General features: G+C 40.0%; 1 protein-coding gene across 1 annotated transcript in view; it reads right to left on the bottom strand.

The window, feature by feature from the left end:
- Window positions 1-520: 520 nt before the first annotated feature.
- oprl1 (opiate receptor-like 1) overlaps window positions 521-25172 on the bottom strand; it is a 37259-nt gene continuing 12607 nt past the window's right edge. Inside the window, exons 3-4 of the mRNA XM_017486496.3 lie at window positions 6872-7224; window positions 521-2164 (exon numbers count right to left, since the gene is read on the bottom strand). Coding sequence (XP_017341985.1) covers window positions 1635-2164; window positions 6872-7224 — 883 coding nt within the window. The 3' untranslated portion in view covers window positions 521-1634. The remainder of the gene's footprint in view (window positions 2165-6871; window positions 7225-25172) is intronic.

Here is a 25172-nt window from a genome sequence, read left to right as displayed (position 1 = left end):
GATGGTGCCAAGCTGTTCTTTGTTGTTGTTTCCATTGGTTTTGCTCTTGTTTCCGTCCTTAGAGCTGTGTCCACTGCCTGTTCCAGTTTATCCTGTTTGCTGATCGCCTGACTCATTGCCTGTTTTTTGACCACATTTTTGCTCAGTGTTTTTTTTTTTGGATTGTTTGCTTCTCTTCTTAAACTACCTTGTCTGCAGTTGTATCTGTCTCGATTGCCTCTTCCTGATAATACAATTTGCTATGCCACTACAGGTAGTCCTCACTTTGCTATGAAATTGATTTTAAATAAAGTTTAAAAATTTTAATGCAAAAATGAGACAGTATGCAACAAGAAATAATAAAAAAAAATAAAATAAATAAATTATGTAAACTGGCCTAATGCATACTGAGACAATCTTATTGATGTTGTGAAAAGTGCAACCAATAGTTTAAATGCGGTTGTGTAGATGCTATTAAGGGGGGTCCTGTATGAAAAAAGGTGTGGAACAGAGTTTTGCAATATCATTTAATGCACACATACAGAAAAAGAATATATAGAAGTTCCAATATTAGCGTCAGAATATAGTAATTGTTTAGACTCCAAAGTGATAACAGACATGACAGCTTCAGCATCTGTTTGTCTAACAAATCTCTTAATTAATAAATAATTCCATAAATAAACAAGTAAACCATTACATTTCAGCAAGTAAACAGATCATTACAACATTAAATACAGCATACATGAAGAAGCTTTTAAGTTTACAATGTCTTTTCCAGACTACTAAAAAGAGAACCTTTCTACCTATTTATAACTTTTTTTGGCTTCTTTAAAAAGTCATTTGACATTCAGCGGTCAGTGATGTAAACTGATGAGAAAGCTGACTCCTTGTTTCTGACTCACCATAACACGAGGTAGCAAACCACGATGCTGGGTACACTCAAAACATTCAAGAATATCAGAGGTATGGTTGACAGATTACTGTAAGAATACTAAGACTCATGCTAATTAACTTCTTTGTATGCACTGATTAATATAACACTGAACAAATTATATTTTTACATTCTGTACAAATTATGCTAGAGCATAAAACTGCCATGAAACAATGCAATATTTTTTTTCTCTTTTTGTTAAAGATCAAACAGGAAACATAGCATTTTAAAATAAACAAACATCTGGATTTAACAGTTTAGTCTCTGTTTTGTATGTTTTAAATGGAATGTGGTTAACTGGAAGGTAATCATTTCAAAAGCATGTGAGTTAAGCTCCATCCAGGACACTCAGTTTTCAAGTTAACTTTCCCAGAGTTTATAATCTATTTAAGGCAATATAGGCCCATCAGAATAAAATACCAAATTCTGGACATACTCAAAAGCATCTCTTTAGTGTCACCAACAAATAGCAAAGAGATGATGTTTAAAGAAAATCAAGCAACATGTGAAGACATCAATACCTAATCTGCACAAGAATAAAAAGTGAGCCCCTTTGTCCCTAAGATTAGGTGTGTCATTGATTTTGACCCCACCCTTGTCCTCCCCATTCCTCCACCCCTAGACAATGCTAGAGAACAGTGATCTGAGTGAGCTCTGAGTTAGAGTGTCCTGTCCCTGGATTTGGTGGCTCTTCCGGGCTGACCAGGGGCAGCTCCACGCCTAGTCATGCAGCATTACTGTTTCCCTCTGTAGTTTTGCAGTTGTAGGCAACATCTCGTGCCACACTGTGCATGCGGCCTGACTGCTGCTGCGCATCCAGGCTGAAAGGCGATGGTGGTTGGCAGAACTCACGGAAACAGCGCTTAAAGTTCTCATCCAGAAAAGCATAGAGTACTGGGTTTAGGCTGCTGTTAACATAGCCAAGTGCAATGCAGAAGTGCATAAGCACCACAGTGTGCACACTGCCCAGGTTGACACCCAGTGACTGTGCAAGTGCCATAATCTGGATGGGTGTCCAACACACCACAAATGCTGCCACCACCACCAACACCATGCCCGTGATGCGTCGCAGGTTGCGATCTTTCTCCTTGGAACCAGACAAAATACGCACATTGCGCAGACGCTTCACCATCAGGCTATAGCACACACTAATAATGGCCACCGGGATTAGGAAGGAGAGCAGGAACACACATGTGCCAAATACTGGGTCCCAATAGCTGCGAGGGTCCGGCAGGACCAAGATGCACTCGATGCCTGTAGGCCACATGGCAAAAAATTAAACAATTTTTTAATCAGTACATTCCTGATAAACAGGTAAATAAAATGTAAGCAGTCTTAAAAAAGGTTGAGTGATAATGAAGTGTTTCTTGTTTCTACGACTAACTAACTTACATTATCAGTCAGAAAATATAATATACAGCAGACATCCCATGTGCAGACTGTGAGACTGAGAGTAGTCAAAATTTAACTCACTGCTGAGACAGAATATTCAGAACTGAGGGGAAAATGTTTAGCTACTACATTATTGTTTTTTTTTTAATGGCAATAGGATTACCATGTGCTTCCAATAGTCCAGTGGAATACTAACTCTTACAAACTGAAAAGATTACTGCCACAATTTTGCAACACAGAATATGTCCATATCTGTGGTGACCTCATTTGGCAGGTACAAATAATGGGTTCCTCAGAGGGCTGTCTGGGATAGTCTTCATCCTTAATCTACTTCTTTTCTTACCCTCCTACCAACACCAACAGAATCTTTGTGATCCTTTTCCCTCGGAAAATTCCTAATGGGAAAAGGGCCCATATTGTAACAATTGCTAGATGATAATTATAAAAAAACACACACACATACACACACTGAACCCGGCAGTGAAGGAACATACTGTGAAACTGCTGTTAAAGTTTGAGGTTTCCCAATATTTAAGATAGAATTCTCTTGAGAAGAACTAAATCTCTACCAGGGACCTTATGTCTCATGTAATATCTGGACTTAAAAATATATATTAATATTTTAGCATAGACAATACATTTGTTAACAAATACGTATATTAACAAATATACTTTTCGTTTTTTTAGTTTTATTATTTGTTATATTCAATTGGTAATTCCAGAAGTGCTTGTTGTCTAGCTTTAGGGACAAAACAATATCAACAACACAAACAGTTGTCATTTTGTTAGAAGCATAAGCAATTCACTTATTGTCTATTGTCACCCATTTATTGATGGAGCACCTTTTGTAAAAGAGCTTAAGTGCACAATCACACAATTTTTTATTCAGAGATTTAAAAAAGCTCTGATTACAGGAATTCAGAGAATGAAAGATTTACTGTTTGGGAGAGCTTTAATGATGTATGGATTGGAGGGAGCGCACACTGGGCAATACATATCATCACAACAGCTTAATGGGGGTGGCTTAAATAGGGCAGCTGTGGCTCAGGTGATAGAGCAGGCTGTCCACTAATCGTAGGGTTGACATGACTCCACATGATAAAGTGTCTTTGGGAAAGACACTGAACCCCAAGTTGCTCCCGATGGCAAGTTAGCGCCTTACATAGCAGCTCTGCTACAATTGGTGTATGAGTGTGTGAGTGTGTGTGTGTGTGTGTGTGTGTGTGTGTGTGTGTGTGTGTGAATGGGCTTTGGATAAAAGCACTATATAAGTGCAGACCATTTACCATTTAATGAAAACAGTGGGCTGTATTTACCAAGACAAGCACTAATTACAGATGATTACAGCAATCAATTGTGTTGTATGGCATGGCCATTTAAGACTGTGCATGTAAATTAACTTAACCCTACACAGTTAACATACAGCTAATGCAATAAAACCCTTTTTGTGCATATCATACTGTCAGCAAAAGGAGAGATTCAGAGTATTTTTTATATGTTATACAAATGAAAATCAATAATCACTATTTTGCTGCAACAGTTTTAAACAACCTGAAAATCAATAATCACCATCACCCTTCATAATTCAGAATAAGTGGTTAATTACAATAATCTACAAACAGATGACAAATTAAAGGAAAAACCAACATAAAGTGTCTTAGTAGAATATTGGGCCATCACAAACCAACACAGCACAAGTCTCTGGAACATTCAATGGAAATCTCCCATAGATATTGGGATCTGCTAGCACCAAATGACATATCATATGATTTACATGGGAGCACTGTCATCCTGGAAGAGACCACTCCCACCAGAATATAAATATTTCATTATAAGATAAAGTTTATCAGTCAGAATTTTTTTTTTTATTGATTTACAGAGACTCTTTCATCTAAGGGAACACAAGTGGACCCAAAACATGCTAACAAAATGTTAGAATTCTCCCCAAAGCATTAAAGAATCCCCAGTTTTTCCTTTGATTTATCACCTGTGTGTGCAATCTGTTTGTATGTTGTGCATCTACTAAGTCAGGGTTGCATTTTACTACTTGTAACTGGTGAGGGAATTTAATTATTTAATGCCTGTACCATCCTGTGTAACTTGAATCCTACATAGCCACATAAATAAATGCATCAGGAAACCATCATAATAAATTAAGAAAGCATCTATAAGGAATTAAATCAGCAGAACCTGAGCATGAAGTTGTAATGCATTGAGGGGGAAAGTGTACATTTAAAAAAAAAAAAAAAAGGTATTAATTTCAGGTAATAAAATGCATATAAAAATCAAGTTGACAGATATTCAGGCTTAAAAAAATCAAGTTAAAAATATTCAAAGACTCAACTGTGGGTCAACCAATTAAGAGCAAACATCTGAGGTACTCAGAAAGACCAAACCAGAGATGGAGCGAGAGTATGCCATCTCTTGCACCCAGAGCACAGCCAATTTTGACTCCTGGCCACAGATGGTTGTGCACTGTTGGTATTCAAATTTGTGATCTCTGGGCAATATGACACTTTTCTGTTGCACCACTTGGGAGACTTGGGAATTTGTTTTTTTATATATATATATATAAATATGTTATATTTTTCAAGCATTAAAAATTTACAAATTTTTTCAAAACCATTACAAGCATTTTCAGGTTCAGGTTTCAATTCTGTTTTCATTCCATACCTCCAATTTTCAGAATTCCATAAGTGTTTTGTATATATGAGAATTGTTTAGAATTTGACTTAGTCCGCTAGCAATGAAGCTGAGATAAAGGGATCAGAAAAGACTAAAAAGGAATGAGCGGTTTTCCATCCATTATTCCCCCAAAAAAATCCAGGTGATGAGTGACTAAATATACTAGTGGACAGAGTATTGAACTTTTTATACAATGGCCCTAGAACACTGTTGTAGGAAAGCGTTCAGAAGGCTACAAACGCCAATAATTGACCAGGAGGAAGAAAATCAAAAAGAAAAGAAATTTCACTAACAGTTTCGTCAGAAGGACTTGTGTCTGAAGTTGTCACAGGAATAGTTCATTGCTGTTCTCATGCCTTATATGTAATGCCTCTATTTGAGCTGTTGCTACATTACATATAATTGCTCAAACATGGGAAACTTTACAGTTAATGTGCTTATGCAATAAAACAGCACTAGACACTATGGTCCCTTTGAGCCTCTAGCAAGGCCTAGAGGCTACCATTGACCTACCATTTCTCAAGATACAGTGGTGCTTGAAAGTTTGTGAACCCTAAATATGCATAAATATGACCTTAAGTATCAACAGATTTTCACACAAGTCCTGTAGGTAGACAAAAAGAATTCAGTTAAACAAATAAGACAAAATATTATATTAATTATATATATGTACTCCTGTTTCCTCCCCCAGTCCAAAGACATGCATTGTAGGCTGATTGGCGTGTCCGTAGTGTATGAATGGGTGTGTGAATGCGTGTGTGAGTGTGCCCTGTGATGGATTGGCACCCTGTCCAGGGTGTACCCTGCCTTGTGCCCGATGCTCCCTGGGATAGGCTCCAGGTCTCCCCATGACCCTGAAGGAAGGATAAGCGGTATAGAAGATGGATGGATGGATGGATGGATGGATGTTACCCTCCCCAGGAGTGGTACAAGAGCAAGATATGTAATAGTCTGTGACATCAGAAAGGAACCAAGGGGAACTTCTAAGCAACTAAAGGCCACTCACACATTGGCTAATATGAATTTTCATGAGTCCAACATTGGGAGAATACTGAACAACAATAGTGTGCATGGCAGGGTTGCAAGGAGAAAACCAGTGCTTGCCAAAAAGAATATTGCTGCTGCTCTGCAATTTGCTAAAGATCATGTGGACAAGCTAGAATGCTATTGGAAAAATGTTTTGTGGATGGATGAGACTAAAATACATTTTTTGTGTGTGTAAATGAGGTGTTATGTTTGGAGACATGAAAACAATGCATTCCAGCATAAAAACGATATCCCAGCTGTGACACATGGTGGTTATAGTATCGTGGTATGGGCCTGTTTTGCTGCATCTGGACCTGGATGGCTTGCCATCATTGATGGAGCAATGAATTCTGAAGTATACCAGCAAATTCTAAAGGAAAACATCTGTCTGTTTTGGAATGGCCAAGTCAAAGTCCTGACCTTAATCCAATAGAAATGCTGTGGAAGAACCTGAAGAAAGCAGTTCATTTGACGAAACCCACCATCTCCCAGAGTCGAAGCTGTTCTGTAATTTATCTACATGTAGGACTTGTATGAAAATCTGTTGATGTATTTCATTTTATATTTATGCTGAAATATAGAACATTCTAAAGGGTTCACAAACTTTCAAGCACCATTGTACAAAGCACACATGATTCAAGACATGCTTCAATGAACTATCTGAGTTTTGTTGCTGTACTAACTGCACTGTAACAGGCTCTTAGATTGACAGTACCATGACCTACTTGTGTTAGAACACGTTTTTGATGGAGACAACAAAGCACTTTGGCTGTAAGTCACTTTGCTGCCAAATACGGTAAATGTATTTCAAAAACACAATACATATAGGTGGATACATACAGAAGCACACACACTTACCATGGTCATCCTCAACATCTCCAAGCACCATGGCCGGCACACCAATGGCAGAGGCTAGTAGCCACACACATATGTTAACCACCTTGGCCTTGTGGGGTGTCCTCATATCCAGAGCTTTAACAGGATGACACACAGCCACATAGCGGTCCATGCTCATCACAGTAAGGGTGAAGACACTAGTGAACATGTTGTAGTAGTCAATGGAAACCACTGCCTTGCACAAGGTATTGCCAAAAGGCCAGAATCCTAGGAACACATCTGTGCCCTGGAAAGGAAGTGTGGCCAGGACCAGTGCGTCAGCCAAAGCCAGGTTAAAGATGTAGATATTGGTGGCTGTCTTCATCTTGGTGTACCTGATAGCCAGAGACAGAGAAAGGGAGTAAGGACAAGAAGTAGACAGGTTCCATTCATTCAAAATAGTGAAGCACACAAAAATATAAACATATATTGTGACTCCATGTTTAATTAAACTTGATTTTTTTTTCTTTCTGAAGTATATTGGGTCTTATTTATCAACCTTTAGGTGGAGTTGTGTGTAAATGTTTGATTCAATTTGTAAATGAGTCAATCCAAACAAAAATTTCTTCAAGATTTAAGTTTCAAAACCACAAATTTTCTTCATACTCATATGTTGATCACCCGTAAAGTGCAATGCGTGTTCGTGACACAGCTAATTTGATTTTAGTGATGCCCACAAAATTTCATAAGCATACAGATGGAACAATGAATTCTGAAGTATACCAGCGAATTGTAAAGGGAAAAAGTCAGGGCATCTGTCTGTGAACTGAATCTCAAGAGAAAGTGAGTCATGCACCAAGACAATGATCTTAAGCACACAAGTCGTTCTACCAAAAGGTTTAAATGCATAAATTTACACTCAAATTGTGGGATGCTTCTACAAACAATTTACAAATAAATCTGTTTGTATCCAGCTTGATAAATGAGACCAATTGAGAGCAAATTACTGCCCTACCGCTTTCATATACTCAGAGTGCAATTAACAAAAAGTCCTCTACTGGTTTTCATTTATAAGGATATCTAGTTTTGTAGTTTGACATGTGACTAATTTTTAAAAGCATCTATTTTAAAAAGGACTAAAAAGTACAATAAAGAGGATCTGACATGAAAACTGCAAGTGGCTGGAATACAAAAATTATAATATTTGATTTTGAATGAATACATGTGCTTTTGGAGAAACAATATTTGAAATTACTGAAATTCACTGAAATTATTATTATTATTATTATTATTTGCAATTTTATGTTATAATTATGGCTTATAAACTATACATTAAACTAATTTTGTCAAACAGAAAAATTTTATTTTAGATAAAAATGTGTTAATAAGCTGGCAAGGTAACCTTCATGTTTAAAATGCTTTGCTAAGTTTGCTAATAATTCCAAAAGGTATGTTTGGTGCAAAAAAAGAACCAAAAGAACACCATACCCACGGTGAAACATGGTAGTAGCATCATGCTTTAGGGCTGCTTTTTGTTGTGGATAAAAATGACATGAAATAAACATGAGGGAGATCAAGTATAAGTAATATGTAATTTTATTGAAAATTCACAGGACTGGTGGGTGCGTAATCTTGAGGAGAGCGGTAGGGGGAAGAAAATGGGGTGCGTCCTGGGGACATGGGATAGTCAGCAAGGGTGAAATAAGGAGAACACTGAGAGTATGGTGGACTGAGAGGTGAGAAGAGGGAAGAATGGTCAGAGCCCAGATCAGAGAAGGTGACATCATCCTCAGACTGAAAGCTGGAGGGAGGGTCAGGCGGAGGGTCTGTCTGTGTAGAGGCATCAATACACACATTCACGGGGTGGATTCTGTATCTGAGATGGGGGGAACCTCGCATTTCCATTTCCAGAGGGAGTGCTGCGAAGAACGTTAAGTAGCACCATGATGTCAGCAGTGAGATGCGCGAGCTGAAAGTGAGTGTTCAGACCCAAATCCAGCCCCTCCAGTAAAGGGGAGAAGGAAAAATGACGACGGGCACCTAGACACACAGAAGCGGTATTAGGCGGATATTGACGAATTGGATTCACACTTTAAGATCTTTTAAGAGTAACACACTATGGTTTATTAGTCACAGAGAAATATAAGAGCTGAGGAGTGCAGGTTGAGAAACACACACACTCTTGTACAGTCAAGGGCAGGTGTGCAGACATAACACCCACACACACACACACTCTCTCACACACACATAACATTATAACTTTATAAGAATAATAAAAAGGAGTATTAAGATATTATAAGGGTAATATAAAGAGTAGTAGGATATGTAGGATATTAGAAGGATAATATAATGATATTATGAAGTAGGGAGTACAGTAAACCATTTGCAAGCAGTATAACCATATATAAAATAGAGATATAGAGCAAATATGAAAGTAAATTATAAACCAGAAATACAGAAAAATGGAAAAAGAAACTTACTCATAATTCAGATGGTGAAGATTCTTGTCTCGCAAGGAAGGGTCAGGCGTGGTGTAGACGGGGGCCTTAATTTTAAGAGAAAACCATGAGGAGCCATTTATAAGGGTAGCTGAGTCAACCTGCCCCCCCCACGAGATAATAGTGAGACCAAGGTCTCTCTAAATTGTTTTGTCTCTCTCCCACTTTCAATCCTAATGGTAGTCAGAAAATCCTCGTTCAAAACATAATGGTAAATTTGATAAGCCTCTTTTTAAACATCATGGTAATGTAGATTAGCTCTTTTTTAGCCCAATTGGTATTGATATCATAGTCTTTCTAAGATATATTGGTTATTTACTGTGTAAATATAGTATAAATACTGTGAGATCACTTCTGAGAATTCTCATCGGTGTGGATCTCGTGTGGTGGAACGGAACCAATAAATCTGGACCCTTGCTTCTTCTCACTCACGGCTGGTGTCTTTTTTTCTATCTCCAACTGGGTTTACAGATGTGAGTATTTGCTTCTATATTGAATTTTAAGTGTCTTTGGGTGATAGGCTAAATTTGGGCCAGCATTTTCTTCAGCCAGAACTGGGGCTTTTATCAAGGTGGAGGGAATCATGAATAGCTAAAAATACCAGTCAATTTTAGTGCAAAACCTTCAGGTGTCTGCTAGTAAGCTGAAGATGAAAAGGAATTTCACCTTTCAGCAGGACAATGACCCAAAGTATACATCCAACTCAACAAAAGAATAGCTTAATCAAAAGAAGATAAAAGTTTTTGACTGACCTAGCCAGAACCCAGACCCGAATCCAACCAGAAATCTGTGGGGTGACCCGAAGCGGGCTGTGCACAGGAGACGGGTCATGTAATATCAGAGAAGGAACTCTGGACTACAGTTCCCAGCAGCCACTGCACCTCACTGCATCACAGTCACATGACCACCTGCACCTGAATCATGTCCATGTTAACGAGCACTTATGTGTATATTGGCCACAGTTTGCACTGCATTCCTTGTCTTGTTTTTGTCTTTCTATGCCATTGTCTCTGTTGCTGTGTTTATGGTTTTTCTTTCACAGTTATTCTTTGCCTTAGTGTTTTGCCACAAATTCTATAGCTACTGTTTTGTGTTTGGTTTGTAGTTATATTAAATCCAGTCTGTATTTGCATCCGTCTCTGCCTCCAATCATGACAAGATGTGAGAAATCTTGAATGTTTTTTCAAGAAAGAGTGGGAAAATATTGCCAGGTCAAGTTGTGCCATGCTGATAGATGCTTACCCAAAAATACTGAGTGGTGTAACAAAATAATAAGGTGCTGCAACAGAGTATTAGTTTAGGGGTATGTGCACTTATGCAACCAGGTTATTGTAACTTTTTATATTTTTCATATTTTCCTTTAATTATTTGATTGTTTTTCACTTAATTTTTATACATTGTACGTTCATATTTAGGGTGGAAAATGTTCTGACATGAGTTATGTTGGTTTCATTTTTTTCCATCACAAAAAACATTGGGGGTAACCCTGTTCCCTGAGAAGGGAGCGAGACATTGCATTTAGCATAACAGTATGTGGAGCGCCTTGCGCGCGTGACGGGTATCTGAAGCTTGTGTAAAATCATGCCTCTAGTTATAGGCCTGCCATGATCAGGTGACGTGGCAATTAAGTGCGTCGCATGATATATATATATATATATATATATATATATATATATATATATGACACCTGTGAACCACGCCGCCAGCCTCTATTATCTGAAGTGAAGACGCAATTCACAGGCCTGCCCTGGTATGACAGTGCTATGCAACGTCTCATTCCCTTCTCAAAGAACAGGGTTACATGCGTAACCCCGACGTTCCCTTTCAAGGGGAACTTCGACGTTGCATTTAGTATAACAATACGGGAACGGGAATACCCACTCTGTCATACCGAGGGTACGGCCTGTTCAAAAATACCCAAGCCCGGGGGTCACTGCAAGACACTCGAGCCCGGGGTGTAATGAATATCCAGGCTGTAATAACGAATGAATGTGTGTGGTGTAGACCACCCTGCAGCCACACACACATCCTGCAAGGATACCCCTTTGGACAAAGCCTTCGAGGAGGTGACCGCCCTAGTGGAATGAGCTCTTATGCCCAGAGGCGTGGCGAGACTGCGCACCTCGTAAACCATAAAGATTGCTTCCACTATCCAATTCGAGATCCACTGCTTTGACACAGCATCACCTTTACTGTCGCCGCCAAAGCAGACCAGCAGCTGCTCCAACTTACGCCACTGGCCGGAGTGGTGGACGTAAGTACAGAGAGCCCTTACTGGACACAGCAGGTGCATCCTCTCTTGTTCCGGTGTGAGGAACGGAGGAGGGCAGAAAGCCTGCAACACCACAGGGTGGGTGGCCAAAGTAGGCACTTTAGGAATATAATCCGGCCTAGGATACAGGAAGGCAAGAAGGAGCAACAGAGAGAGCTTGTAGATCTCCCACTCACTTGAGACATGTCATGGCCAGTAGGAGAGCTACCTTTAGAGTCTGAAGCTTCTCAGAGGCTGACTCTAAGGGCTCAAATGGGGCCCCTGACAGACCTTCCAAGACCACAGAAAGGTCCCAGGAAGGTATGCGTGGCCTGCAGATGGGCCTCAGCCGTCTGACACCACGCATGAACCTTGAAGTTAGAGGATGTTGCCCCACGGAGGCTCCATCAACAGGGGCATGGCTGGCCGAAACGGTGGCCACGTAAACCCTGATTGTAGAAGGAGCAAACCCTGCTGAGAAACGTTCTTGTAAGAACTCCAGGACTGTAGCTATTGCACAGTTCACTAGGTCTAGCTGACGTTTCTCACACCACAAGACAAAAAGCCGCCACTTGAGCGCATTCAATTTCCTTTTGGATGGTGTTCTAGTGTTTAACATGGTCTCTACAACCTCAGTTGTGAGACCAGAATTTATGAGCTGGTGTCCCTCGGGGGCCAGACCCACAGTTTCCATAGTTCTGGCTGAGGGTGATAAATCAGCCCTCTGGCTTGAGACAGTAGATCCCTGCGGATGGCAATCTCCCAAGGAGTGCCGTCGAGCAGGGAAATTATCTCCGAGAACCATATTGAAGCTGGCCAATAAGGTGCTACTAGCAGCAGACGTAGACGGTCTTGGCGAACTCTCGCTAGAACCTGTGGGAGCAGAGCAATCGGGGAAAGCATATAGCCGTGACCTCGGCCACGTGTGCACCATGGCGTCCAGCCCCAATGGTGCGGGAGGAGTGAGGGCGAACCACAGTGGGCAGTGTGTTGTCTCCTCGGAGGTGAACACATCCACTTCCGCTTGTCCAAACTCCGCCATATGGACTGTACCACTTGTGGATGGAGCCTCCATCCCCTGGGCCTCAGCCCCTGCCTCGACAGGATGTCTGCCCCTACATTCTGGCTGCCCGGAATGTACATTGCACTCACTGACAAGAACTTTCCCTCTGCCCACAGAAGGATTAGTTGCACCTGCCTGAACAGGGGGCGTGAACGTAACCCTCCCTGATGGTTGATATATGAGACCACCGCTGTGTTGTCTGACACAACTAGCACACGGTGACCTCTCAACTGAGGAAGAAAGAATTTCAGTGCTAGGAATATGGCCTGCGTCTCTAGGCGATGTATATGCCACTCCAGATCAGGGCCGCTCCAAAGACAGTGAGCTGGACAGCCATTTAAGACTGCACCCCAGCCTGTGAGGGACGCGTCTGTCATTACCGTCTTGCGGTAAGGAGACGCCCCTAGATTATGATCCGAGGCTAGAAACTGCGGGCACCTCCAAATACTCAGAGCATGTAGGCATTGCCGCGTGACACTGATTACTCTCAGAGGTTTCATCCTCATCCGGATGAAACCCCCGACTTTTCAGCCACCACTGAAACGGTCTCATGTGCAACAGGCCCAACGGTATGACGTTGGCTGTTGCTGCCATAAGGCCCAACAGAGCAAGCCGAGAGCGTAGTTGCCTAATCGTGAAATGTTCACAATGCTGACAGTCAGACCCCTCGAGGGCTGTTGTAGCATGCTCTATGCCCAAACACTTCACACAGAAAGCGTGTCCGTCTCCTCCCATGATGAAACGGGAGCAAGGTGTAACACACTTTCTGAAATCTTTCTTGCTCATTACTTCCCTCTCTTCTTTTCTTTTTTCTAAAAAAGGGATAGAAAAGTTTGAGATTTTGAGAAAATATACAGTAGAAATTAAGCGTTTTTTATCACACAAACAACAGACATGCAGTCTCGCTGAAGATAATAAGGCTGGCGGCCAGGTGCCATATATATATCATGCGACGCGCTTAATTGCCACGTCACCTGATCATGGCAGGCCTATAAGTAGAGGCATGATTTTACACAAGCTTCAGTTACCGGTCACGCGCGCACGGTGCTCCCCATATTATTATGCTAAATGCAACGTCGAAGTTCCCTTTGTAGGGGAAATGCCATTTTAACAGGGGTGTGTAGACTTTTTATATCCACTGTATTGCACTGTTAAATACTTGAGTTATAATTTATTTTCAATCTGTATAAAATTGTATTGACAGGCACCCTGTCCAGGGTGTACCCCGCCTTGTGCCTGATGCTCCCTGGGATAGGCTCCAGGTTCCCCGTGACCCTGAAAAGGAGTAAGCGGTAGAAGATGGATGGATGGATAAAATTGTATTGTGTGGCCACATAGAACTTAGTAATAAGTTCCCATTCCTAATATATCCCATGCAACAGCATAAGGCTTAGTTAAATATACATTACCATTTGCCTAAAACTTTTAAATCATTCTGAATTCAAGCAAAGGATGGCAAAATTCAAGTAGGAGTAATTGGAAAAGATTTTGAGGATCAAGATTTTATTACAGTCGACTGATATTTAACAAGTTAACTTATTTCATAAACCAGTTGACTGGAAAGTCTGCTTTGATTTCCATGTAATTTCCTGGACTGACTCTATTTTGCATCACTATTCATGGGATTTGTATGTTTAGGGGAGTTCTATTCTAAGGCATATGAAAGCTGAGGAATATAATTATTATAATGAGGAACTTTATTATTTTTTTTAATTACTACATTCTCATACATGTTTTGTAGTTCTCATCCTCTCTTCTCTTTGCTCATCCCTTTCTCACTCTTTGCTTCTTGGGGGAGTGTGAGAGTGTATTTCAAAGGACATCATTAGTCATAGATAAGCATATCAATAACTGCCAACCATAAAACATCTTTATGAAACATCTGAAAGACTAGGAGAAAGAAAAGTGGAAAGGGAATTTGTGTATGTGTATACTGTACACATCCCCCATACCACTGGTTGTGCCAATAATATAAAATAATATTTATAATTTAATATTTACTCTATTAAAATTAGCAAGGGGCACACGGTGGCTTAGTGGTTAGCACGTTCGCCTCACACCTCCAGGCCGTGTGTGCAGAGTTTGCATGTTCTCCCCGTGCTGCGGGGGTTTCCTCCGGGTACTCCGGTTTCCTCCCCCAGTCCAAAGACATGCATGGTAGGCTGATTGGCGTGTCTAAAGTGTCCATAGTGTATGAATGGGTGTGTGAGTGTATATGTGATTATGCCCTGTGATGGACTGGCACCCTGTCCAGGGTGTACCCTGCCTTGTGCCCAATGCTCCCTGGGATTGGCTCCAGGTTCCCCCGTGACCCTGAAGAAGGAATAAGCGGTAGAAGATGGATGGATGGATGGATGGATGGATAAAATTAGCAAAACACAAACTACTTATTATTTTTATTTAGATATAATAATATAAAGTATAGAGTATATAATATCACAATAATTAGTGATCATCTATAATACTGAATTTAGAATTTTCTGGTTTTTCTGTGTATAGGCATATGGAAAAGGGATATAGATAAGCCTACACACAATGCCTAAAATATAACAGAAAATTTTCAATAAGATTGATGATTCATCCATCAAACAATATAAAATCTCAACAGCTCTATAAAAATATAGCGGGACACAGCAAATATCTGATTATCATGCTACTACTTCACAGCAACCTGTTTATGTTATTTAATGTTGGTAAATGTAAACAAAATAGGGAAACACACCTTTGCAAAACATCTCTCTTTCTCTGTATGTAACATTTATTCCAACCATGCTTCTTGGGTATCTATAAACATGTTCTGAGTGTGTGGGCTGGTCTCAGATCATTAGCTGCTGCTACAGAGGTAACAAGAGGGGGGAAGTTGATGAAAGAGGATATGAGATCTGAATGAGCTACCAGAGTTACAATAATGAGCCTAGATGTGCCCAGAGAAACCTAATCAGCAAAATAAACAAAAGCACAATGAACCAATCTGGATAAAGCTCTTTAAGCCAGTTCATATCCTTTTGAAATAAATAAATAAATAAATCTTCAACTTCAAACTAAACAGCCTACATACACTCACCATCCACTTTATTAGAAACACCTGTACATTCATGCATTTATCTAATTAGCCAATCACGTGGCAGCAGCGCAATGCAAAAAAAGAAACAAACATGTAGATATAGGTCAAAAGCCAAAAACTGCTATTCCGTAGAGAATGTCACACATAACAGTCTCTAGATTTTACACAGAATGACATGAAAAAAAACAAAAAAACAGTGAGTGTTGATAAGAGAGGTCAGAGGAAAATGACCAGATTGTTTCTAACTGCCAGGAAGGATGACGTAGCTCATACAATCATGCTTTACTATCATGGTGAGCAGAAATGCATCTCACTATGCACCAAACAGTGACCTTGAGGTGGATGGACTACACCAGCAGAAGATATCAGGTTCCACTCCTGTCAGCTAGAACAGGAATCAGAGGCTATCATGGGCACAGGCTTTTCAAGAAAAAAAATCACTTGGTCTTTTTCCAGTCTTCAGCTGTCCAGTTGGTGAGTCTGTGCCCAGGAAATGATGCTGCTGCCACATGACTGGCTGGTTGGATAACTGCATAAATGTGAAGGTGTTCCTGTTAAAGTGACCTGTGAGTGCATATTGATTGATACCCCATGAGGATCAATTAAGTCTGGGATAATGCAGATTCTTGTAGATTTTAAGCAAAATACGCAATCTATTCTAGCTGTTCAATAAGATTTCTAAGCAGAGATTGTTTTGAAAGTGAATGTTGCTGGGGCTACACTGTGCATGACTCCCTAATGAAGGTTTTAATATAAGGTGTTAGGAATTGTTTTTGTAGCAGGGTTTGGTTGAAATTGCTAATGGGAATTTATAGGATAAATTAAGTTTATTGAGAGCTCACCGACGTGAGACAACAGAAACTACCACACAAAGTTAAATGTAATGATGTGGAATGACACAGGAAAAAAAGTATTGAACGTGCTAAGAAAAAGCAGTTCTCTAAGGCAAGGTAAGGCAAGGAACCACCTGAAATCAGGCAAGGAATCAGCTGAAAGTAGTTGGAAAATATTAAGTAATTACATTTTTTTCTATCTATGCAAATTAACATCTGCTGGGTTAGTAAATTGATGGTCTATAAAAAGGTTTTTCTTTACCAATGTGTCACACAAGAAACATTTCATGATGGGTAAAAGAAAAGAGCTCTCCCAAGACCTTTGCAAACTTATTGTTGCATTACATATGGATGGAATCAAATACAGACATATTTAAAAACTTCTGAATCTTCCAATAAGCACCACTGGGTCCATTATCCGCAAGTGGAAGCAACATCACTCCTTCATCGACCGGCCATGCACAGAAGCTCCTCACAAGATTTCTGACCAGGGAGTCAGAACAATAGTCAGAAGAGTAGCTCAAAAGCCAAGGACCCCAAGGGTTGTGGAAGTGGCCCGGGAAGCCTGGGAGGAACAGCCCTCCCCATTCCGCTCGGTCATTGAGTACGTGCAGGAGATGCAGGAGAAGACTGACCAAGTGGCCCCGATCGTCCAGGAGCAAATGAGACCCGCCCTGCCGGAACAGAAATAAGTGTACGACTGCCCAACACAACCCCGAGAGGTCTTGAGCGGAAGGGGGCCGTAAATTATCACCTGCAACAGCCCGGTAAGCAAGCGGAGACACAAACATACCACGTAAACCTGCTAAACAAGTGGGTAGAGCCAACACCAGTTATGTCTGCATTCGCGACCCGAGACACAGGTCATGATGAGGGTACCTTGGTCCAGCTAGGTGAAGACCTCACTTCCGGGCAAAGACAGGCGTTATCATTGTTGGTGGGTCAATTCACGGATGTGTTCTCTACCTCCCCAGGGATGACGGACTTGGTCCACCATGAAATCAAGACCCAGTCGGGAGTGGTGGTGCGACAGCGGCCCTATTGTGTCCCACAGGCCTGCCGCTAGGCTATCGAGGAGGAGATCAGCCGAATGCTGCGAGACAATATCGTCGAGGAATCCAATAGCCCCTGGTCCAGCCCCATCGTAGTCGTACTGAAATGGAAGTATCCGGCTATGCAATGACTTCCAGAAGCTGAACCAGGTCAAAGAATTCGACAGCTATCCCCTCCCCCAGGTGGATGACCTAGTAGAGCGACTGGGGAGAGTCCGATTCATATCCACCCTGGACCTAACCAAAGGATACTGGCAAGTGGCCCTGGCCCCAGAGGCAAGACCGAAGATGGCCTACAGCATGAAGACATGAAGACCATCAGAAGACTGGCAAGACTGTAATTTTGGTCATATACTGCCAAGGAAAACTTCTATGTGGAACGATATCTGGGATATGTACTGTTGCTTTTGCTGACCTTCACTTTTTATTTTAGATTGGCTTTTGTTTTTCATTTAAGGGCTAAACTACTACATACTTTCGTGTGGCTGGAGTCCTTTGTGTAATCTGATAATAAATTAGATTATTTTGAGAAATAACACTGAGATGTTGATGTTCTGCAGGATCACTGTGTGATTGTGTGTTGATAAGTTAGGGATGGGATTCAGGGTCTTGAATTGGATTTCTGTTTTTTTCTTTTCTTTTCTTTAATGCTTGCCAAGGTTTTTTATCTTGCTCTATTGTTCTTTAACTTAATTTCCTTGGAGTTTTCTTTTTCACTTTGCTCAGTTACAAAGTCTTGTGGCAGATTGATAATGGCTAAGACTAAAGAGAGTTCCAGTACTCGTTTCATATCATGGAATGTTAAAGGGGTAAATATAATGTTAAAATTGGCAGCATTCTGTCTCATCTTAGGGGTGATAATTTTTTCCTCCATTAAACTCATCTTAAGACACTTAACAGCTTAAAAGGTGACACCCAATGGCTTAAAAGGGCATGGGTGGGCCACCTGTATCACTCTAGTTTAGTGTACTAGCAAGAGGTGCTGCTATTCTTATTCACAGAAGTATCCCTTTTGAACTGGTACATGTCCTGTCGAATTCTAATGGATATTATGTCATAATTACTAGCAAACTCAGAGATGTGCCTATTGTTTGGCAAGTATTTATGCCCCTAACTGGGATTATGACAAGTTTATATTAGAGCTGCAACAACTAATAGATAAAATCGCTAATAATCGATCATGAAAATTGTTGTCAACGAATCTCATTATCGATTAGTTGGTCTGCACGTGGTACATTTACTCATTACATTACTTCTGTTCCGAAAACATGCATTGGAGAGTAAACACTAAAGTTGTGTCCCAAATGACGCACTATACTCTTACACTATATACTGCGCACTCTATAGTTTAGTGCATTGTTTCTCATCCCGGGGTGCACGGACCCCTAGTGGTCAGTGGAGTAATTGCAGGGGGTCAGTGGGAAAATTTTTTAAAATGTTTATATAATATTATAGGTATTTTATTGTTAAATGGATGAAAACATATTCAAATGAGATGTTTTAAACATGACCCCAGTCACCATCAAATGGAGGCGAAATCATCAAGTGACTAAGGAAGAATGTGTGCAACCTCCAAGTCCTCTAAAGCAGGGGGGCATTTTATATTAAACACCACGGAGAAGATAAAACTTTATAAAGTGGAGTTTGTGAAGTACAGAAACACAGCAATGATGCACGAGCAAAAACTTATGTTTGTATCCAAAATGCTCCACTGTGTGTAATGGGCATATATGGGTGTATATAATAGGACAAACAGTTGTGTAATGTTTAGGTCTGAAGTTTATTTTATTTTAAATTTTATTTACTGAAAGTTTGCCCCCAACCCCAACATGATTAATCGAAAAAATAATTGGCCAACTAATCGATTCTGAAAATAATCGTTAGTTGCAGCCCTAGTTTATATAAACTTTTTTTCATCCATTCCTGATGTTGACAGAAGACATATTATCATGGGGGGGGGGGGCATATAACTTTGTTTAGGACACTGTTCTAGATAGGTCCTTCGAGCAAACCTTGTGTACTAATTACTTTGGCCAGAACTCTGGATACCTTTGCTAGACTATTGGGGCTGTCCAATCCTTAGAGATCAAAATTTCCTACAAATAGGGCCTACTCATTTTTCACCCATGTTCATCATTCGTATTCACGAATATATTTTTTTAATATTAGATAGCAGGCTACTTTCAAAAATATCGAGTTGTAAGATTTACAGCATTGTTATTTCAGATCACGTTCGAGCCTGTGTTGACATTAATCTTTCCTAGTACACACTATTTCCTATGCAGTGACACTTTCCCTCTCTCTTATTGGCTAGAGATGACTTTAAAACGGGTCAATGATATGCCAAATATTAGTAGAGGAACTCTCTGGGAAACGTTCAAGGCATACTTATGAGGCACGATCATTTCTTATTATTCTAGTATGAATAGGGACCTACAAAGTTTAGATCATCAATACGCAATTGATCCAAATAAAGACCTGTACAAAGAGTGCCTTCGTCTGCAAGCAGAATTTGATCTTCTGACCACAAACAAGGCTGAGGCACAGTCGCTTAAATCTATATTCTCAACACGCCTAGTTCAGATATACTGGAAGTGATATGGAAAAGGTGTTCGATAGAGTCGAATGGAATACCTTTTCTGGGCAATGGAAAGCTTTGGCTTCGGTGACAGCCTTATTACATGGAGCAAATGACTTTGTCTCCCCATGGGAATCTGTGTTAACTAATGGCATGGCTTCGTCTTCGTTTCTGCATCAGAGTTGCACCAGACAGGGTTGGCCTTTCTCACCTCTGCTGTTTGCCATTGAGTCCTTAGCTATCTGGCTGGGAGGAGACCTCGGGGAAGACCCAGGACCAGGTGGAGAGATTATATCTCGGAATGCCTCGGGATCCCCCAGTCAGAGCTGGTTAATGTGGCTTGGGAAAGGGAAGTTTGGGGTCCCCTGCTGGAGCTGCTGCCCCCGCAACCCGATAACGGATAAGCGGTTGAGGATGGATGGATGGATGAACTATTATACAGTATACAACTTGCAGTAAAATGAAAACCTGGCCTACTCCTCTTTAGACTGTGCATTAAATACTAAATCAAATAATAAAAATCAGAAATTAATAAGAAGAAACAATAAGAAATAACATAAGAAATATTAAATATAAATTTGTGTACAGGATTGTGCAAAAATGGATGTTCAAAAATTAGCATGGAATGTGACGAAAATGGATGTACAAAATATGTTGTATGTACAAAGTTCAAACTGCGGTGTGTGCAGTTTCAGGGTAACAGACAGTTACCAGGGTGGGTGGAGTCTTTGATAATTTTAGCAGCTCTTGTACTGCAGCGCCTGGTGTAGATAGATGTGGTGTAGTAGTTGTGCAGAGAGTGGAGAGCAGACCTGGAGATGTGCTCAGCTAAGCGCACCACTCTCTGCAGGCCTTTGAGGTCCTGATTTGAGCAGTTTCTGTACCACGCTGAGATGCACTGAGAGTCAGTAAACTTTCTATAGCCCCAGTACAGAAAATTTTCAGGATCACTGGGGAGACCCTGAATTTCCTCATCAGTCTGAGATAGTACAACCATTGTCTGCCATTGTTCACCTGAGCTTGAATGTGATGAGCCAGGTCAGGTCCTCAGAGATATGTACTCCAAGGTACCTGAAGCTGCTCACTCTCTCCATGGGGGTCCCTCCGATCTCCAGTGGGGTGTAGTTCCGCTGCTGCCTTTTACTGAAGTCCACAACCAGCTCCTTGGTTTTACTGACATGAACATACTTATCAGGTTTTTATGATAGCTTAATGCTATTTGTTTAAAATGCCTGTTGAAAGCTGAAAGTGACCATGTTTTTGATGTAGTTCAGTGATGATTAAAAATCCAGTTACAGATTAGCAGACCAACTTTCAACTCAACTGGACTTTTGGTTCCTTAGAGATAGATATTTAAACTTAACTTCACCCTCAATGAATATAAATAGTGTCCCCAAAAATGTACATATCTATAATGCACTTCAATAATGCGACTAAAACAGGAATACTCCACGTCCTAATTCGATTTGTGTTTACTTCGAGTATGACTAGTCGGATTAAGGTAATCAATAATCAATAAGACAATACTTAAGAAACATGGTTTCTTAAGTATTGTCTTAATCGGGTTAATATCGGATTATTATTGTCCATGTAAACATACTGAATGATCCAACGCATAGGAGTAAGTCCTAGAAGTAAGTGAAAGACTGATCTTCAGTTATCGGAAGTATTTGGTTGTGTTTATTGCTGCTAATGGTGGCACAACCAGATTTCACATTGGTGATTTTTTCTTTGATAAAAAAACACTGTATTGTGTTTACTCAGGTTTCCTTTGTTTTATGTAATATTTTGTTTGAAGATCTAAAACTATTTAGTATGAGATATGCACAAAAATAGAAGAAATCAGTCTTGTCAAAAAATGTTTTTCACATCACTGTACCATTCTACCTAATGCTTTACTTAAGTTCAACTTCACTTGTGCATTTTGTTCACTTGTAATTTTGTGCAGAAGCAAGTTGTAATATTAGGTTTATGTTGTGTATATCTCTGATTAATCTCATATGTGTATAGGATGCTTTTGGATGAGTTAATTAACCTGCCAGTAAAGCGTTTCAGTTTACAGCTGTTAAATCATTCACTGCTCAGCTTCAGATCACCTAGCTTAAGCGGCTCAATCCCTGACATTATTGACTATGACTGGATTATATGAAACACTAGAACTAATCTTTTTAGATTTTTCTTCTTCATAAAACATTGTTAGCGCATTGTTAATATATTGCATGTCCTTGTTCAATGGTATGTTTTAATTAAAATCAGTGCTAATGCTTACTTCACATCTTAAATTTATAAATTACGCATTTGAATGTGTATTTTTCTCTTAAATTTAACAAATATTTGAAGTTTGAATATTCAAAGTTCGAATATTCTCAGAAGGGCTTTCTCAGAGATCTCAGAAGGCAATACTACACATACTTTTATTAACCAAAATAGGCTAGAAGAGGCCACTGCATCAGCAAATTTTAAATATTATACCTCCTTTCAGCATAAAGCAATATGCAATGGGAAACAGAATAAAAATGGCTTGTGCCCAAGCAAAACACAGTGGATAAAAAAGTGTACACATCCCTGTTCAAATTTCAGATTTTTCTGATGTTAAAAATTAAGCTAAGATAAATCATGTCAGATCTATTTCCACATTTAATGTAATATAGCAACCAACAAAATTCAAGTGATAAACAAATAGAAAAAAGAACAAACAATAATCTGGTTATAAGTCTGTACACCTCTTAGCTAATACTTAAGCACCCTTTGCTTGTAATATAGCACTCTGTCTTTTTGGGTAAGAGTCTACCAGCTTAGCACATCTAAGCTGAAGGTTATGGTAATTAATTTTGAACATGAGTTTCAATGTGATTGGTTAATTCTCAGCACAGTCACCTGCCCCATTATAAAACAGGTTTAAAAAAATATCTTTATATATATATATACAGTGAGGGAAAAATTTGATCCCCTGCTGATTTTGTACATTTGCCCACTGACAAAGAAATGATCAGTCTATAATTTTAATGGTAGATTTACTTGAACAGTGAGAGACAGAATAACAACAAGAAAATCCAGAAAAATGCATGTCAAAAATTTATTTGCATTTTAATGAGGGAAATAAGTATTTGACCCGTCTGCAAAACATGACTTAGTACTTGGTGGCAAAACCCTTGTTGGCAATCACAGAGTTCAGACGTTTCTTGTAGTTGGCCACCAGGTTTGCACACATCTCAGGTGGGATTTTGTCCCACTCCTCTTTGCAGATCTTCTCCAAGTCATTAAGGTTTCGAGGCTGACGTTTGGCAACTCGAACCTTCAGCTCCCTCCACAGATTTCCTATGGGATTAAGGTCTGGAGACTGTCTAGGCCACTCCAGGACCTTAATGTGCTTCTTCTTGAGCCACTCCTTTGTTGCCTTGGCCGTGTGTTTTGGGTCATCGTCATGCTGGAATACCCATCCACGACCCATTTTCAATGCCCTGGCTGAGGGAAGGAGGTTCTCACCCAAGATTTGAGGGTACATGGCCCCGTCCATCGTCCCTTTGATGCGGTGAAGTTGTCCTGTCACCTTAGCAGAAAAACACTCCCAAAGCATAATGTTTCCACCTCCATGTTTGACGGTGGGGATGGTGTTCTTGGGGTCATAGGCAGCATTCCTCCTCCTCCAAACACGGCGAGTTGAGTTGATGCCAAAGAGCTCCATTTTGGTCTCATCTGACCACAACACTTTCACCCAGTTGTCCTCTGAATCATTCAGATGTTCATTGGCAAACTTCAGACGGGCATGTATATGTGCTTTCTTGAGCAGCGGACCTTGCGGGCGCTGCAGGATTTCAGTCCTTCACGGCGTAGTGTGTTCCCAATTGTTTTCTTGGTGACTATGGTCCCAGCTGTCTTGAGATCATTGACAAGATCCTCCCGTGTAGTTCTGGGCTGATTCCTCACTGTTCTCATGATCGTTGCAACTCCACGAGGTGAGATCTTGCATGGAGCCCCAGGCCTAGGGAGATTGACAGTTCTTTTGTGTTTCTTCCATTTACGAATAATCGCACCAACTGTTGTCACCTTCTCACCAAGCTGCTTGCCAATGGTCCAAGCCCATTCCAGACTTGTGTAGGTCTACAATCTTGTCCCTGACATCCTTGGACAGCTCTTTGGTCTTGGCCATGGTGGAGAGTTTGGAATCTGACTGATTGATTGCTTCTGTGGACAGGTGTCTTTTATACAGGTAACAAGCTGAGATTAGGAGCACTCCCTTTAAGAGTGTGCTCCTAATCTCAGCTCATTACCTGTATGAAAGACACCTGGGAGCCAGAAATCTTTCTGATTGAGAGGGGGTCAAATACTTATTTCCCTCATTAAAATACAAATCAATTTATAACATTTTTGACACGCGTTTTTCTGGATGTTCTTGTTGTTATTCTGTCTCTCACTGTTCAAATAAATTTACCATTAAAATTATGGACTGATCATTTCTTTGTCAGCGGGCAAACGTACAAAATCAGCAGGGGATCAAATACTTTTTTCCCCTCACTGTATATCATATATATATATATATATATATATATATATATATATATATATATATATATATAGATATATAGATAGATAGATAGATAGATAGATAGATAGATAGATGGATAGGTAGATAGATAAGATAGATTTTTTTTTTTTTTGCTTGGATTTTGTTGGTTGTTGTATCATGCTAAAGGTGGACAAAGGTGGTTTCATTATTTTAAATTTAAAAAAGTGTTTTATTCTTCTTTAACACATCTATAGTCCCCTCTGAAATAACTGGAATGGCAAGGACAATTCATTTGTTTGCGCTATGCACCAAAGACATTTGGGTTTGAGATTAAAAGATGGATATAAGACAAGAGTTTAGGATTTCCGAGTATTTACATCTAGATGTGTTAAACAACATAAAACATATAACCTTTTGTATTAGACCACCCAATTTTAGGTGAGCAAAATTATAGGTCATGAAATAAATTAAAGTAAATAATGCTTAATATTTGGTTG

This window comes from Ictalurus punctatus, chromosome 15 (genome assembly GCF_001660625.3).
Source record: "Ictalurus punctatus breed USDA103 chromosome 15, Coco_2.0, whole genome shotgun sequence".
Classification (NCBI taxonomy): Eukaryota; Metazoa; Chordata; class Actinopteri; order Siluriformes; family Ictaluridae; genus Ictalurus; species Ictalurus punctatus.
The sequence above is the reverse complement of the archived record's forward strand: the minus strand, read 5'-3'. Positions and strand labels throughout refer to the sequence as shown.